Raw genomic sequence first — 17,060 nt, forward strand, 5'->3', positions numbered from 1 at the left:
TGGGGGCAGGTGTTTCTGCGGGGCCGGGAGGTTTCGGCCCTCGGCTGTTTTCTTTGGAGGAATGTGGCCCTCACCACTTTACGAGTTGTGCAGGCCTGGGCTAGATATTGCGGTGAGATTCCCCTAAGGACTTCAGAGCTGCAAAGAAATCCTAGGTGAGGTGTGCCCAAAAAGTAAAACTTTGTGATGTTCAGTGTTGCAATATGCCTTTGAAGGCTGAGAATGTCACTTTTGCCGTGGGCCAGTTTAAAACCGGATCTGTTACGTCTATTGGAAATGCTGTAGCACAGAAAGAAAAAGCCAACAAGTATGCAAGGAGACTGATGATTATAAATGCAGCCAATATATGTTCTTACAAGACATACAATCACGTTACTTTATTTTTAAATTAATATGAACTTTATTCCATAAGTTATTCCATCATCATTAGAGGTAGAGAAGATAAAAAAAATAAATACAACAATAGCCGGTAAATTACTTATGCTGGAATATATATATATCTGGGAAGAATTGTCTGTCAAAGTGACAAACTGTCTTGGAGCTTTTTGAACCATTTGCCTTCAAATTCTATAGCTGATGTAGTTACCAAGGATGTCAGTGCTGAAGGGCCTACACATTTTATCTCTCCCTGACCATCCTCTTTCAGTTTTTCTGGAATGAGATCCTCCCCCATCACCTGCAGGTGAAATAAAAAGGGGGAAGAAAAAAACCCAGAAAAATTACCAGCAGCGAAAATAATACATTCTACAGTAAACATACTTACATCTAAGAACATTAATAATACAACCGAGCTATGTTGTCAGTAGCTACCGGTGTGGTGCTCTGCTCTTGTTCAATGATAACAGTGCGTGTTTTCTTTGTGTGCTGCGCCGGCTCTGCGCAGATAGCTGATACAGCAGACCCCGAGAGAACCCCCAAAGATCACAGACTCTAGTAAGGTACGAAGGAACCCGAGCCAGGTTTATTGTTAAACAAAGCACAGTAATAGTTTCCTATAGACTCTACAGAACATACTATGAATATGTGCCCCCTGGCAATGGACACAGCTCAGTCAGTGGCGGGACACTCCACTGCCCCCTAGGCGGGACAAAGATGTGCACTCCGGGACCTACTTTTATACAGTTACAGGACAGATTACTGATCCCTACTGACATGTTGAGGTACAGCCTCTTGGCTCATTAGGGTGCTGTCTCCCCTTTGATCATGTTGTTCCAGACAAACAGATCTATCCATTATGCTGTCCTGTCTTTAAGATGCACCTGCCTGTTCCTTGTTATGTTTATGGAGTGTCCTTGTATCGGGCTGTCCAGGTGCCATCTTGGCACAAGTTCCTCTTATTAGCGCTGATGTGTAAATGCACCTGCTTCTAACAACCCTCTTCTCGCCAATTTCTGTGAGTGAGGCCTTCCTCTGGCTCACAGCCCAGCTTTTGCTTAGCAGTGCCTGGAAGTACTTTGGTCCAGGATTCAGGTCTCAGACTAGGCCTCTGACACAAGAGTTTATATTTCAGGGCCTCATCTTTCTACAAGCTAAAATTTCCAACTCATGGTCAAACTGTTCACCTACTGCATTGTGCAACAAGAATGGGACACTGAAGGCCCATGTGTCATAGCTGCAATACTCCTCTCAGTTGGTCCTGGCTGTGCTCTGATGTTGGTATTTTTGCTCACAGGATGAAAGTGAAAAACCTCACTGCCAAATATAAATTCAAGTAATTCACACATGGCAGCAGCAGCAATATTCTGATTTTCCAGGAAGTCGGGAATTATACCAAGAAATGCATGAGAACGGAGTCATTTCCTGTCCCAGATTTCTTTGTAATGTGCTAGATAATCTGCGTACTACTGCCCTCTAATGGATGGAATCAGTCCTGCTCTAATGTGTCAGCTTGCAATGGACTTGCCTTTTAGTGGGTAATTAAATAAAAAGTATAAAGCCCTACTAGTGACAGCAAAAGGAGATTCTCCTTGAGTTCAATGTGTCTTGAGCTCAACACCACAAAATCTATCTTTGAGGCTACATGTTTGTAATCTCTATGAGCTCAGACATGGAATATATACCCGCTCTTACGGAACCATCTAAAACTAGTGTAGAACCTAGTACACAGAATAAGACGACAAAAATTAATACTGTTAAAATAATTATTGCAGGGAAGTTTCAGTTTGGTTTTCTGAAAAACTAATAAGAAATTGGAGTGTTTAATAAAACTCCATGCGTTCTCAGTTTGTTGCATGTTTATAATTTTCTCTCCTGCATGTTTATAATTTTCTCTCCTGCATACATTTTTCTTAAAATGAAACCTGTATCCTAATCAAAGCAAAAACAAGCAGGTAATAACAGAATACCTCAAATCAACATGCACCTCTTCAGAGTACCTGCAAATGTAAGTCTGAAGAGTCGGTGCTTACATAATGCCCCCTCCCCAATCCCCCGGAACATTTCCATTAGACAAATCTCCGCAGACTAAGTGGATCAATATAAGACAGTGTTTATGAACTCTTGTTTCACAATGAAATGGTACACTCACCTCAGTAATCAATAACAAGGATTCTTCCTTTAAACCAAAACCTTTTACTTTGTCTTCAGTTTCCTGTTGAACCTTTAAATTCTGATCCAGAGCAAAGGATGACTGTTGCAATTGTGTAATCTGAAGTAAAAGCCTGAAAGTAGAAAGTCTCAGTGAAAATATGCAGCCAATTCAGAGAAATATTAAAAAGACATCACAAAAATCAAGACTTTTAAAGTACTGTTTTAAACAAACGGTTTTTCTTGGGATTTTTAACCAGGGAAGCAGAGAAAAAAAGGAGAAATCTGTAATCCATGCAGGTTATATTATGCTCAACACCATGATACGGGATACACCATGATTTGATATGAGATACCCAGCTTCAGAGTACATCCTGTGCTCAGTGTCTGATTTCAGACTTAACAAGAAAGCAGCATCTTGCTGCATATAGAGATATCACTGTAAACAGAAGAGACAGAAACTTCAGTTTTAAGACAAAAAGGCACCTTAGATTCTGAAGAATCTCACGAGTTCATACTCATTTCCACACAAACCAGTCCTCACAGTTGTAAAAGATTTTAGAACTACATGTATCCATTTCAGGGGAAGTGCTGCAAGCCTCAGCATAATGCTTTTAGGGCATTTATAGACAAGCTCTTTCACAAGCAGAAGTTAGTTCAATAAAAGATATTACACTTCACCCACCGTGTCATTCTGAAGTGGGGATTTTATAAAAAGTCCACAGTTTTAGTACAGAACCTTATTCGCTGGGGGGTGAAATTCATAGGAACATCTCTCCCAAGGACAAATTCATCCCATGTAGAGGGCCAGTCAAGACCCATGCACCATTTATGTCTCACTTAAACCCAGAAAACCCTAAGAATGCAGTGCGACTTCCATTGGACATAGGCCTTGTGCTGGCACTCGGCAAAAGGATGAATTTCACCTAGGGAGAGATTTAATATGCAGATGTGTGTATATCTAAAAATAAACTACAACATTTGGAGAAACTGGGACAAAGAGTAAAATTATAGTGTTTATAAACATGATACTGAACTCTGTGCATGAAACATGATGCACAGCTTATCTTTACCTTGAATGTAGTTTTAATACAGTAACTCCTCGCTTAACGTTGTAGTTATGTTCCTGAAAAATGCGACTTTAAGCAAAATGACGTTAAGTGAATCCAATTTCCCCATAAGAATTAATGTAAGGGGGTGGGGAGGGTTAGGTTCCAGGGAATTTTTTTCGCCAGACAAGAGACTATATATATATATATATATATATATATATATATACATATACATATATATATATATACACATATACATACACACACACACACATTTCAGATTTTGTTTGTTGTGGGGGGAAGAAAGGGAGAAGAGAAACAGTTATGCAATTCAGTTTTTTCTCTTCAGTCAACTGTCACAGAACTCATTTAATTTTCAACCTCATCCATCGTGCAAACTGGTGAATTATAAAAATAATTCATTTTTCTCTAAGTTATCTAAGCTGCAAGCAAATAAGACAGGCTGCATCACCAGAAAGGAAGTCAGCTATCCCTCTCCATTGCTCAAGTTGTTGCTGTACCATGAATTCCAAAACTAAAAGCAGCCTTACCACTGAAATAACACAGTATTAGTAGTGTAAATATGGGAAACTTTCCATATAAAATCATTTTTAAAAAGACTGTTGAGAATATATATCATCACTTTAGAGTATTAAGGCAAAGAACTTAAAAATTTGAATTAGTTTACATTTCATCCATTCACAAGCATGGTTTGCTTTTTGCATTTAACTCAGATTGCACAGTGAAATCAGACTGGTCAGTTTTATTTTCTGGTTCTCTTGCAATAGTATAATGTGTGTGTGTTTGCAACAATGAAAGAAATATTTAAATTGACAATGTCAAATTTTGATATTAAGGTTTAGGAATACTACATTTAAAAAAAAATCCTTTTGGACTAAGGGTAGTTAAGGTTACCCTTTAATTATATATTTAGTTACCTTGTTCTAACAAAGGAGGCACATGCCTTTATCCAAACATCTTTCAATGCTTCCTGTCCCCAGAATTCAAAGGTAGCATGTTTCATTTTGTCCCGTGTTTCACATTCTTCTGTGATACGGAGGGATCCCTCTACCATGTGGCTATCGCTGTAAGATACTGAGTTGTCTCTGGTTGTTTTTGTAGAAAGTGTTGACCAAACGTCTTGTCTCCCGCTGAGTGTTTTGTGACATTGACGGTTCATTTCTTTTCCAAACAGTCCTGGTGAGGTTTGGAAAACGTGGTCATTTGCAGTACAATCTTTGCATCGAAGATGTTTCATTTCTGAAATGAATGATGGAGGCAGAGTCTGTAAAAAGCTCATATAAGCCTCAGCAAGTAGCTTCCAGTTCCATGGGTTAAAAGGATGTAAGGAAATCAGTTGCTGTAGGCATGTGATCTTTTTCTCTATATTTTTCAGGCGACAATAAATGGCAAACTGCAGGTTGAGGACAGTTGTTAAATGATCTGTGTTAGTTGCCCCATTTCTCTAGAAACAAATTATGACAGATTAAACACAGTAGAATGGACGCAGTCATTATTCAGGAAGATATTTTTCCAGTGATGTACCAATCCCTCCCTCCGCTTATGATTTCCAAAATTAATTATCCAAATTCTGTTAAATATTTTTAAGATAATCTGATATAATTATGTGCAATCAGCCACAGTAGATTCAAAGAATGCACTCCCCTAAGTGGTGCCTTATCCCAACCTGACAGTATCATCCTTGAATTTTATCATCACTTAATCTTTTTAATAGTTTTATACTGCCACTCATCGACACAGTATCTGAGTGCCTTCCGCATAAAACAATAGCAAAAGCAAAATCCCTAGTGGACTTCATGGAGTCTCTGGCACTTCTCCTTTTACAGGATCAGAACTCTGCTCGGGGTAAGATTTTTGGAGCTGTGTGGAAGGGGTTGGTAGTAAATGCTTGGGAGTAAGAGGGGTGTTCAAACTGGGGGTGCCACTTACGGTGAAAAAGTATGGACTATTCATTTACTCCCTTTCTTAAATTACATTAATCATGGCCAGTAGAGCAAGATTCTACTCCTCTCTAAGATTACCACCACCACTTTTGTGGCAAAGTGTTTTTAGATAGATAGTGACAATCACTCTCCCTTACCAAACATTCTTTGCACTGAGCTCACAAAGGAGTTATTTTATAGGAGAAAATTTTCCAGAAAACAGTATGTGTAAAAAAAAAAAAAAAGAAGTACTGATCATGGTAGGGTGGGTGTGTAGGTGTTGTGGGGGCTGGAGGGAAAGGACTGCATAACTAACCAGTTTTTCTGCAATATCCAGAGCCTCCTGGTGCCTTCCTAGGTGAGCTAAACACCGAGCCTGGCCCTCTTGGACATCTCTTCTCATTGCAACGTTACTGGAAGGTAACAGCAGCAAGCAGCTTGAGTACTCATACAGGGCTTTCTAGTAGATGTTTGCAAAAATAAAAGTTAAAATGAAAAGCAACAGAATATAGGACTAAGCAGAAGTAAAAGAAAAAGATTAAAAGCTATAACTTGAATATGCACCATAATTACAGCTATAATCTGAATGGATAGGAATTTGAAATTAACAACTTATTTTGTTTAAGGTGACCTGCCAAGTACTTTGAAAAAATGGGTATGAGCTGTTTTTTGGAGGGTGTGTGTGTGGAGGGAAATGGTGAATTTCTTTATTATGTATAATTATTAATAAGGATGAGGAATATAACAAGTGTTAAGCCCAAGCCTTCAGACTTGTGAACAATCTCAACTATCACTGATGTAAATTGGGTATCAGAAAACATCTGGAGAAATCTGTTCTATAACTCAGCTGATAAGTCAAGCCTTACAAAATATATTTGATTACAGAAACCATTTTTCATTTGGACCCAGTCTGTTTTAAGTGGAACCTGCTATATTTCAAGTTTTGAGCATTATCTGCTTGAGGTTCCCTTTAACAACTACAGGACATAAACATTCAAGCTGTTGATGCAGAAATCTTCAATTATCCAAGACCTCAATCTGACTTATATCCCTGTTTCGCAGAAAGTACTGGAACCATGAAAATACCTGAAACTCTTGTTGTCTGTACGCCAAATCACCTCTGAATTTTTTGGCAGTTAGAATTTCAACATCATCCTCGCTGTTTGCATCCTCACAAAACCACTGTAAACACAAAGGAAAATATTCAAATGGATTGTGGAAACTGAAGTTATGATTTTCAACTTGACTATTAAGCAGTTTACAACAACTACCAGCGTCTGGACTGAGTAGAGTATTTCAGGATGAGACTACACAGCAGTAGATTTGTAAGTGGAGACAGCATGAGGGCCAGGGCAGCCATTATATTTAGAACAGGGGTGGGCAAACTACAGCCCATGGACTGGATCTGGCCCGTGAGCCATTTTAAGCTGGCCCACGAGCTCCCGCTGGGGAGCAGGGTCTGGGGCTTGCCCCGCTTTGGCGCTCCAGCTGGGGTGCTGGGTCAGGGGCCGCACCACGCAGCTCCCAGAAGCCGCAGCATGGCCCCGCTCCGGTGCTCTAGCCAGGGGCCGTTCCACGTGGCTCCCGGAAGCTGTGACATGGCACTGCTCCGGCTCCTACGCGCTCCAATGGCCCCCTCTGGTGCTCCAATGGAAGCTGCAGGGCCGGTGCCTGCAGATGGGGCACCATGCAGAGCCGCCTGGCCGTGCCTCTGCATAGGAGCTGGAGAAGGGACATGCCACTGCTTCCAGGAGCCGCTTGAGGTAAGCGCTGGTTGAAGCCTGCACACCTGAGTCTCTCCCCACATCCCAACTCGCTGCCCCATCCTTGAACTCCCTCCTGCTCTCCAAACCCCTCAATCCCAGCCCGGAGTACCCTCCTGCACCCTAAACCTCTCATCCCCAGAGCCTGCACCCCCAGCCAGAACCTGCACCCCTTTCTGAACCCCTCGGTAACAACCCGAGCACCCTCCTTCACCCCAAACTCCTTATCCCCAGCACCACCCCAGAGCCCGCACCCCCAACCAGAGCCCACACCCCAACCCCAAATTTGTGAGCATTCATGGCCCACCATTCAATTTCTATTTCCAGGTGTGCCCTCAGGCCAAAACGTTTGCCCAGCCCTGATTTAGAAGCTAACACACCAAGCTCACAAACAAGTAAGTTCACCATAATGGGTAAAAGCAACATGAATACCACTTCTTCGGATGCAATCCTTGCCATCCGAAGAGCTCATGCTGCAACTCGTGTCTATTCCCTATAAGGTGCCACAGATTTGCTGTTGCTACAGATCCAGACTAACACGGCTACCCCTCTGATAATGGGTAAAGATAATACTGCTATAATTACAAACATTTATGGTATTATAAAGTTAAGATTGCGAACCAGACATCTAAAAAGTAAGTAAATTAAAAAGTTGCTGTTTCAACATCAATTTATCTCAGGTATGTTACACAGCCAACGTATTTTATAAGTTTTATAGGTTCTCAAACTATTTCTTTCTGAGCCCCATCCCAACATGCAATAAAAACTCCATGGCCCACCAGTGCCAAAACAACTGCTTTTCTGCATACAAAAGCCAGGGTCAGTGTTAGGGAATAGCAAGCAGGGCAATTGCTTGAAGCCCTATGCCACAGGAGCCACCGCAAAGCTACATTGTTCAGGCTTCAGCTTCAGCCCCTGGTGGCAGGCCTCGGGGCTCCAGCCCCAGGCAGTGGTCTTCGCCTTTCTGCCCTAGGCCCCAGAATCTAATTCTGGCCCTGCTTGGTGGACCCCCCCTGAAACCTGCTTGCAACTGCCTAGGGGGCCCCAGATTCCTTGTTAAGAACCACTGTTTTATAGCATACCTTAAGTACTGGCAGGCTGAAGTGTACAGTCAACAAATAGAGTAGAAATCTAAACTCTTCAATTTCCTGAATCACATTCTTGGTTTTCTCAATTTTAATGTTGCATCCAATCATTTTCACTCCCCCCCACCCCCAAGAAAGATTAGAGACGTGCCACTAAAAAGTTTTCACAAAGTTCTGCTCCTTCTAAAGTGCCATAGCAGCATGACTATTCTATTTGACAGATTCTTAAACCATTCTCACCACCACAGTATCTGAGCATCTTCCAGTAGTGCCTTAAGCACAATAACTAACATTTGCCACGTGTGGTTCATTCTCTCTCTCATCCTTTCCTCAGGATGTGTTCAATGGAGAGTATTGGTTTGGTAGGGTGTGGGTGGAGGGGTGTGTGTTTTAAATGTACATGCCACTATATATTTATGTTAGAGTAGTAGACAAATGACCTAAACTCAGAAACACTGAAAAGAACAAACAAAAAGCCGAGCCAACTCTCCAAGCCAAAGAAGACTATCTGCCATCAGCACTCATTTTACCATTTGGACACCATAAAAAACTGTATGGATTATTATTTGTATTACCATAGGAGCCTCAGTCATGGACCAGGACCCCATAGAACTAAGTGCAGTACGAACACAGAACAAAAAGCCCCACCCCCAAAGAGTTTACAATCTAAAAAATGGATACAGGTCTAATGCACATGGGTGAACACTGCAGGCCCCATTCTGCTCTCACTTAGACTAGGCAGGGTGACCGAACGTCCCGATAAAATCGGGACCGTCCTGATATTCAGCCGTTTGTCCCGCTTCAGCGGCGCTCCGGCTCAGCTTTTTGTTTGTTTGTTTTTGCTTCGGCGGCGCTCCGGACCTGCCCCCATGTGTCCCAATATTTTGTTCATGTAATCTGGTCACCCTAAGTCTAGGTGCTGCAAGAACCCCACCCCCCTCAACTGTGCCCTGGCCCAGCCCCTCCCCACAATGTCCCCCCACAACAGTGCCCCTCAATCCAGCCCCCCAACAGTTCACTTGACCCAGCCTCCCCGCCCACACACAGTACCCTCCCAACACTTTCTCCCCAGCCCCCACTGCCTGTACAACAAGAAGTCCTTAAAATTGCCACCTTTCTAATTGTTGTTAACCAGACCCTGCAGGCCCTACTCCTGCTCCACCTCTTCCTCTAAACCCCCATCGTGTTGCTCATTGGACGTCTCCGCATCCCTCCCCCTAAGATGGGCTCCCTCTGCTGAGAAGGAGCTGGTGCTGGTTAATGATCTGGTCAGGGCCGGCCTTAGGCCGATTTGCCCGATTCCCCCGAATTGGGCCCCGCGCCTGAAGGGGCCCCCCCGCACCGGCAGCGTCTCTCCCGGAAGCAAACTCTGCGTCTCCCGGAAGCAGCAGCTGTTGCTAGGCAACGAGAGACGCTGAGAGACGCTGGCCGGCAGAGGCAGCCCTGGCTGTACTTGCAGGACGGGGGTGGGGGGAGAAGGCACATGTGCCTTCCTTCCCCTCCCCCTCCCCCTCCTCCACCCCCACCCCCACCCCCAGCACTCACCTGGAGGAGACGCCAAGGGAGCTTCTGGTCTGTGGCAGACAGGAATCTCTGCAGTGGACCTCACTAACCTGAGCAGTTGGGGCTTCCAACGGTGAGTGTTTGACCCTGTGATTCCCCCAGGGTTTGTAATATTGGGTTGTTTTCGTGGTGTTGGTGTCTGAGGGTGAGTTTGTGACTGCCTGTGTCTGTTTCAAAACTAAAGTTTTGGGATTCTGTAACCCAGGGGAAAAGCTCCGAGCCAGTACTTAGTGCTGTGAACTCCAGGTGAGAGAGAGGGAGGTTTGGAGGGGGAAATCAAATACATCAAGAGGGGAGAATGCGAAAGGTCTGCAACAGGGCAGGCTGAGACTTTTATCTCCCCCCCCCCGCAAGAGGGGAAACTGAGGCACTGAGTGATCAAATTCCCCTCTCCAAATTATTTGCAAAGGAGGAGGACAGGGGCTCCTATCCAAACCTGTTCCCTTCCCATCAACTCTGCTTTCCCTGCTGCAAGACCGCTGTAGGGGCTGAATATTTCCATTAAACCATGGCTCCTTCATTTGCCCTGCAACAATGAAATAGACCGGCTTGGGGGGGAATAGCCCCCCCCCAAAGCTTTGTGGATATTAAGGTTTGCGGGGGGGTATGATAATATTCTAGATCAATCAAATGCCCAGCTCAGCTTTCTAGCCATCCAGCAGCTTTAGGGCAGGGAAGGTAGGTGCTCTTGGTGCAGAGTGGTCACAAAACAGGGGTGAATTTAGCGGGGGGTTGAGGGGTCCGCTTGAAATCCCACCCGATGCAGCCACACAGAATCATTGGCAGCGCTGGGAGAGGCCAGGAGTGGAAGCAGGTGGCCTGGGGGTGGGGGGACATTTGCCCTCAGTCCTGGGCTCTGGGATGGACTAGGCTGGGTGGTGGGTTCAGTCTAGTCTTCCAGCCTGTTGCTCTCACTGGGGTTTGTGGTTTTCATCTGGCTCCACTGAAAAGGCCAAACAAGCCCAGTAGAAAAGGGGAGTGAGAGAGGCAGGAAGGAGTTTGTAAGGGGTTTAAGTGACCCATCAGCGAAAGAGTCAAACCAGAGTTTGACTGGGTTTCCCCCCAGTCACCACTCCTGCAAACACTGGGCAAGGGGCAGCTCCATCCCCCACTGAGGCTATGGTGAGGGGCAACAGGGGAGGAAGGAAGCCACATGGCAGTCCCTTCCCCCCAACACCACCCTCCAGCCCCCAAACTCTGTCCCAAAGCCTACACCCACCCCTCCGCACTCCCTCCCAGAGCCTGCACCCCTCCACCCTTCCTGCACCCCACCCCGTGCCCCAGCCCGGTGTCACGAAGTGTGGGGGAGTTAGGCCCTGCACCCCCAGACTCCCTGCCGATTCACCAGGACTCTCAGCCAGCCAGTAAAGCAGAAGGTTTATTTAGACGACAGGAACACAGTCCAACACAGGTCTTGCAGGCACAGATAACCGGATCCCCCTGGTTAGGTCCATTTTGGGGCCTTACAGCTCCCCCCCCTCGGGGATCAGAGCCCTTTCTCCCTGCTTCCCCTCTATCCCCAGCCAACTCCCGTCTGCCTAACCCCCTCCGGCGCCTCCTCTCTCCTCCGCTTCTTTCCCGGGCCAGGAGGTCACCTGACTCCTTTGTCTCCAACACCTTTAGATGCACCTTTGCAGGGAGGGGCCCGGCCATCCGTTGCTAGGCGACAGAACGTCAGGCATTTGGTTGCATGGCCTTTTGCTGCTAGAAACTTAGGATCTGTACCCAACCCCCAGTAAGACCAGTCCCACTTCGTCACACCCGGAGCCTGCACCCAGCACCCAAACTCTGTCCCACTCAGCTCTGGGCAAAGCTCCTTGGTCTGGCTCCCAGCCCCTCTCCAAGATTTGCAGCTGTCTGGAGGTGCTGCCTTCCACACCTTCCTCATTCACACCTCATTCAGTCAATGGGGCAATTGATTACAAAGTGGAGGGAAGATCTTTTTCTAGCAAAAAGACATTTTTCTTTTACCTTTATGCTACCTTAGGGGCCCGCTATAACATATTACTAAGGTTCAATACAAAGTCATGTAAAAGTTATACAAAAATGCATAATGCAGAGATTTATCTACAACTGCATTGATTGACTGCTGTGTGCAGTAATATAGTGACCCCATGGTCTTTGAATGAGGCTTTATACTCGGGGGGGGGGGTGCAGTGGCAAGTTGGGGGCAAGCAGGGGGGCAAGCGGCAGGTGGGCAAAGAGGCGAGCACTGAGCCAGCAGGGGTTCTAGGGGCAGGCCTGGGGGTTTCTGGCAGGGGAGGGAGAAAGTGAAAGGTGGCGAGTGGTGGGTGGGGGACTGACTAGGAGGGATGCAGCAAGTCAGTGGGGGACTAGGGGGTGAGGAGGGGTGTGATGGTGGGGCTGAGCGGGGAGGGGGCGAGTCCTATTTTACTGCTGTGATCTGGTCACCCTATGTGTGCCAGGTTTCAGAGTAGCAGCCATGTTAGTCTGTATCCGCAAAAAGAACAGGAGTAATTGTGGCACCTTAGAGACTAACACATTTATTTCAACATAAGCTTTCATGGGCTACTGCCCACTTCTTCAGATGCATAGAATGGAATACTTCTTTTTGCCTATGTGTGCCGTTTCTCCCCCCCCTCTCCAAACCTTCCTCTTTGGCCCATAGCTGTTTCAACGGGGTGGCGCTGAGGAAGGAGGGTTTGTTTCTGCGGAGTGGGCGGCGCTGGGGGGGGGCAGTGTTTCCACGGGGTCGGGCGGTGCTGGGGGGAAGCAGGGGGCATAAAATAGACATTATTGAATAAAATCAGTTGTACAACTATCAAAACAAATTATTTTCCTAATATGAAAGTGAAAATCTATAATTAATATTCCTTTAGAATGTGGTGACTTCTATCAATATGGGCAAGAGATCAAGAGATATTGGTAGAAAGTACCCAAGTGGAAGTAAGAAAAGAGCCATATACAAGGCAAAGGCAGTTGAAAGACAGAAGCAAAAGGATGCTTTAAGCAAGTATTTTAGCAGACCTGATTCTACTGTTGAGCCAGAAGAGCTCAGTGAAGACGCAGATATGGTTGAAAATTCTCCAGTAGAACATACAACACAGACAGAGAACGACAGCAGTGACAAAGAATTTGAAGAGCCAAATCAGTCTGAAGAAGACACTCAAGCCAGTCACGGTGAAGAGAAGACTACAAAAGGGCTGTAACTGATGCTGAAGGTACTGAGGGTCAAGAATGCTTTTCTGATAATAAAGATGTGAGTGGTTTAGATCCAGAGCAGAAAGGCAACTTCAACTCTGCTGACCAGATGGAAATATCTGATGATCCTGCAACTTGGCCAGAATACATTAGCCAGCGTATCAGGGAGTATTTAGTAAAACAAGGGCCGCCTAAAATTATTGTAGAAGATTTCCCTAAAAATAAGATTGGGAAACACTTTTCAAAGTTTCACTGCAAAAGGAAACTTTCAAATGGTGAAATTGTACCTCGTCCATGGGTGATATACTCAGTGTCAGCTGACAAGATCTTTTGTTATTACTGTAAGATTTTGTGCAATAATGTGACAAGTTCATTAGCATCTAATGGTTTTAATGACTGGTCTAATATTCATACAAGATTGTCCGAGCACGAAAACTCAAAAGGACATTTACAAGCTATGCTTAGTTGCTGCGACCTTCAGCAAAGGTTATCTGCTGAAAAAACCATTGACTCAATACAACAAAAACTTATTGACAAAGAAGCAAAACTCTGGTATCAAGTTTTTGAGAGACTAGTTGCTGTCGTTCAGTTGCTAGCAGAACGAAACTTATCATTTTGTGGGTCTGATGAACGGCTGGGAACATCACACAATGGAAATTTTCTTGGAGTTATTGAATTACTGGGAAAGTTTGACCCAGTGATACAGGAACATTTACGAAGAATCAAGACCGAAGAAATACATGACCATTATTTAGGAAAAAACATTCAAAATGAACTTATTAGCATTGTAGGGAATGCTGTTAAACGTGAAATAATAGCTCGAATTAAGGCTGCTAAATATTTTACTATTATACTCGACTGCACTTCTGACATTAGTCACCAAGAACAAATGTCATTGACAATTAGATATGTGGCTGATGGTGTATCACCAAGTATTCCAGCAGGAGTATATGAACATTTCATTAAGTTCATAGTAGTAGAAAGCAGCACAGGTGAATATTTGTACAATATCCTTTTAAGTGAACTCAAAGACCTGGGATTGGACGTTGCAAATATCCGTGGGCAAGGCTATGACAACGGTGCAAATATGAAGGGAAACATATCAGGTGTACAAGCACGACTTTTGAAAACAAACCCAAGAGCTTTTTTTACACCATGTGCATGTCACAACTATAATCTCATTTTGGGAGACATGGCCAAAACATGTCCAGATGCGATGAGTTTCTTTGGAGCCTTGCAGTGTATTTATGCCCTTTTTTCTGCATCTACTAAAAGATGGACTATTTTTAGAAAACATGTTACTGGCCTTTCGGTAAAGCCTCTTTGCGAAACACGATGGGAATGTAGAATGCAAAGTGTCAAAGCTCTGCGGTACCAAGCAGGGGAGTTTTATGATGCACTTGTAGAGGTAGAAGAAACAACTGATGATTCTCAAGCAAAACATGAAGCTAAATCGCTGGCTTTTCAAATAAGGGATTATAAGTTTTTGGTTTCGCTAGTTTTCTGGCATGATTTACTTTTTCAAGTGAATTTTGTGAGCAAAGAGCTGCAGAGTGATACAATGGATATTTCTGCAGGAATTTCTTCATTTGAAAAGCTTTGTAACTGGTTAAAAATGTACAGAGAGAAGGGTTTTCAAGAAGTGTTAACTGGTGCCAATGAACTTGCCAAAGATCTAGATGTGACTCCAGTATTCCAGACTAAACGTTTGCACAAACGAAAAAAACAGTTTGAGTACGAGTCTGCAGACGAGCCTTTTTCTGATCCAAAAGAAGCTTACAGAGTGCAGTGCTTCAATCAAGTGTTAGACAAAGCTTTACAGTCACTTGAACCAAGGTTTGAACAGTTACAAAAGCATGAGAGTTTATTTGGATTTTTATGCAAATTCAAAAATCTTCCCAAGGACACCATACGAAAAGCTGCTGCAGATCTGGAACTTGCATTGACAGATGTGAAACTAGTGCAGGAAAACGAACAAGTTTCAACTGTAAAATCAGTTGACATAAATGGCTACATGCTTTGTGAAGAACTGGAAGCATTAAAGCCAATTATTTCATCTGATTGTACAAACCCCCTAAAAATCCTTCAATTTCTTGCATATAATAACCGATCAACAGGATTCCCAAATTTATTTATAGCAATTCGAATCTTCCTGACTATTCCAGTAACTGTAGACTCAGGAGAGAGGAGTTTCTCGAAGCTAAATCTAATTAAAATATATCTGCGATCAACAATGCAGGAAGACCGATTAAACAATTTGGCAATCATGTCAATTGAATGCGAAGTAATGAAGAGCTTAGAGTTAGGCAATTTACTGAAAGATTTTGTCAGACAAAAAGCGAGGAAGATAAAGTTTTAAAAACATAGGTGAGGTGTACGATAAATATTGATATTTATAATATATGATGTAATGTATGTAATATATAATTTTGTTATTATGTATATAGTCATGGAAAGTAAATAATACATGGAAGAAATGAAAGGGGTGTTTTTTTTGTGGTTTTTTTTTTTTTTAGTCATCCCTGCCGGGGCCCCGTCAAAACTGTTCGAATTGGGCCCCGCACTTCCTAAAGCCGGCCCTGGATCTGGTGCCTCCCCCTGCCCTGCGGTAATCTGACTGTTGGTGTCCAGTCAATACATCTGACTGGACACTGCCAGGTCCCGTATTCCACTGGACTTTCCCTAAATGGCACCCGGTCACAGAAGCTAAAAACTTGACTGTCTGGGTAAACCCGACAGGCAGCAACCATAACATGGCCCCCCACTGCCCATACAATAGTGCTCCCCAGCCCAACCCTCACTGTCCATACAACAGTGCCCCCAGCCCCCTAACAGTGCCCCCCAGCCCAACTCCCACTCCCCAGCCCCCAAAGGTGCCCCCAGCCCAACTCCCACTCCCCAGCCCCCAGCCCAACTCCCACTGCCCACACAAGTGTCCTCAGCCCCCAACAGTGCCCCCAGCCCAACTCCCACTGCCCACACAAGTGTCCCTCAGCCCCCAACAGTGCCCCCAGCCCAACTCCCACTCCCCCAGCCCCCTAAAAAGTGCCCCCCAGCCCAACTCCCACTCCCCGCAGCCCCCTAACTGTGCCCCCCAGCCCCACCCCCACTGCCCACACAACGGTGTCCCTCAGCCCCCTAACAGTCAGCCCAACCCAGTGCCCCCCAACCCAGCCCAGCCCGCCCTGCCCAGTCTCCCAGCTCCCCGTGGGCCCGGCCCGGGGGCTCCCGCGAGCCGCCGCCCCTCACCTGAGGCTCGCAGCGCTTGGCGGTGTAGGCCGCGCAGCCGCCGCCCCGGCCCCTGTCCCTGCTCTGGGCGAACACCGAATCCTCGAACTCGAACCCGAGCCCGAGCCCCAGCGCCAGCTCCATCGCCTCCCTGGCCACAGAGTCTCCGGCTAGAGCGCCCCCCGGCCGGGAGCGGCTAAAGCCCTGGCTAGAGCGTCCCCGGCAGCGCCTGGCCAGAAGGCGGCGCGGCGCCCGGCTCGCGGGCTCCCCCACGGGGACCATAGAGAAGCGCGGAGCCGCGGCTGGAAGGCCTCCCCTGATGGGGTGTCGGGCAAAAATCAAGGAGGACTTGGCTAGAGAGTCCCGCCCTGGCCATAGAGAGGCACTGGCGGCAGCTAGAGTGCCACCCCGGGCTTGCGGTAGCCATCTCGGATTCGGGCAGGGCGCTCCAGCGGCGACGCTGGCATCGGGGGGGGGAGCCGAGAGGCTGGTGGGAACGGAGCAGTCTGAGGGCACTGGGTCAGGCACTGCGCCCCAGGGCCTGCAGCTCCCGGCATGCACCACACCTTCCTCTGCCAATGGGGGGTGTCGGACGCGGAGACTACCACTCCCAGCATGCAATGCTCTGTATCCTGGGAACGGTAGCCCTTTCCATGCCCCATTGCATGCTGGGAGCTGTAGTCTGAGGCTTTGCCAGGGCGGCGTATGGGCCGTGTATGGCCCACGGGGTCTCTGTGG

At 45.9% G+C, this 17,060-nt stretch overlaps 1 protein-coding gene across 1 annotated transcript; it reads right to left on the minus strand.

Moving 5' to 3' along the window:
• Positions 1 to 347: 347 nt before the first annotated feature.
• C2H8orf76 (chromosome 2 C8orf76 homolog) lies at positions 348 to 16,837 on the minus strand. The gene is made up of 6 exons (XM_039524351.1): positions 16,344 to 16,837; positions 6,608 to 6,703; positions 5,838 to 5,981; positions 4,517 to 5,043; positions 2,528 to 2,660; positions 348 to 676 (listed from the first exon to the last, which is right to left on the minus strand). Exons 1-6 carry the CDS (start codon positions 16,602 to 16,604, stop codon positions 518 to 520), a joined length of 1,320 nt encoding a protein of 439 aa, XP_039380285.1. The 5' UTR covers positions 16,605 to 16,837; the 3' UTR covers positions 348 to 517.
• Positions 16,838 to 17,060: the final 223 nt, after the last annotated feature.

The sequence above is a fragment of the Mauremys reevesii genome, linkage group 2 (genome assembly GCF_016161935.1).
Source record: "Mauremys reevesii isolate NIE-2019 linkage group 2, ASM1616193v1, whole genome shotgun sequence".
Classification (NCBI taxonomy): domain Eukaryota; kingdom Metazoa; phylum Chordata; order Testudines; family Geoemydidae; genus Mauremys; species Mauremys reevesii.

What these genes read in the sequence shown, in the direction of transcription:
- C2H8orf76 (XM_039524351.1), bottom strand. Translation starts at nt 16,604, where the DNA reads ATGGTCCCCGTGGGGGAGCCCGCGAGCCGGGCGCCGCGCCGCCTTCTG. An exon ending in TGGATATTGCAGAAAAACTG is followed by an intron (nt 5,044 to 5,837) that starts GTTAGTTATGCA and finishes ATTTGTTTCTAG; the next exon opens with AGAAATGGGGCAACTAACAC. An exon ending in GCCTCCTTTGTTAGAACAAG is followed by an intron (nt 2,661 to 4,516) that starts GTAACTAAATAT and finishes TTCTACTTTCAG; the next exon opens with GCTTTTACTTCAGATTACAC.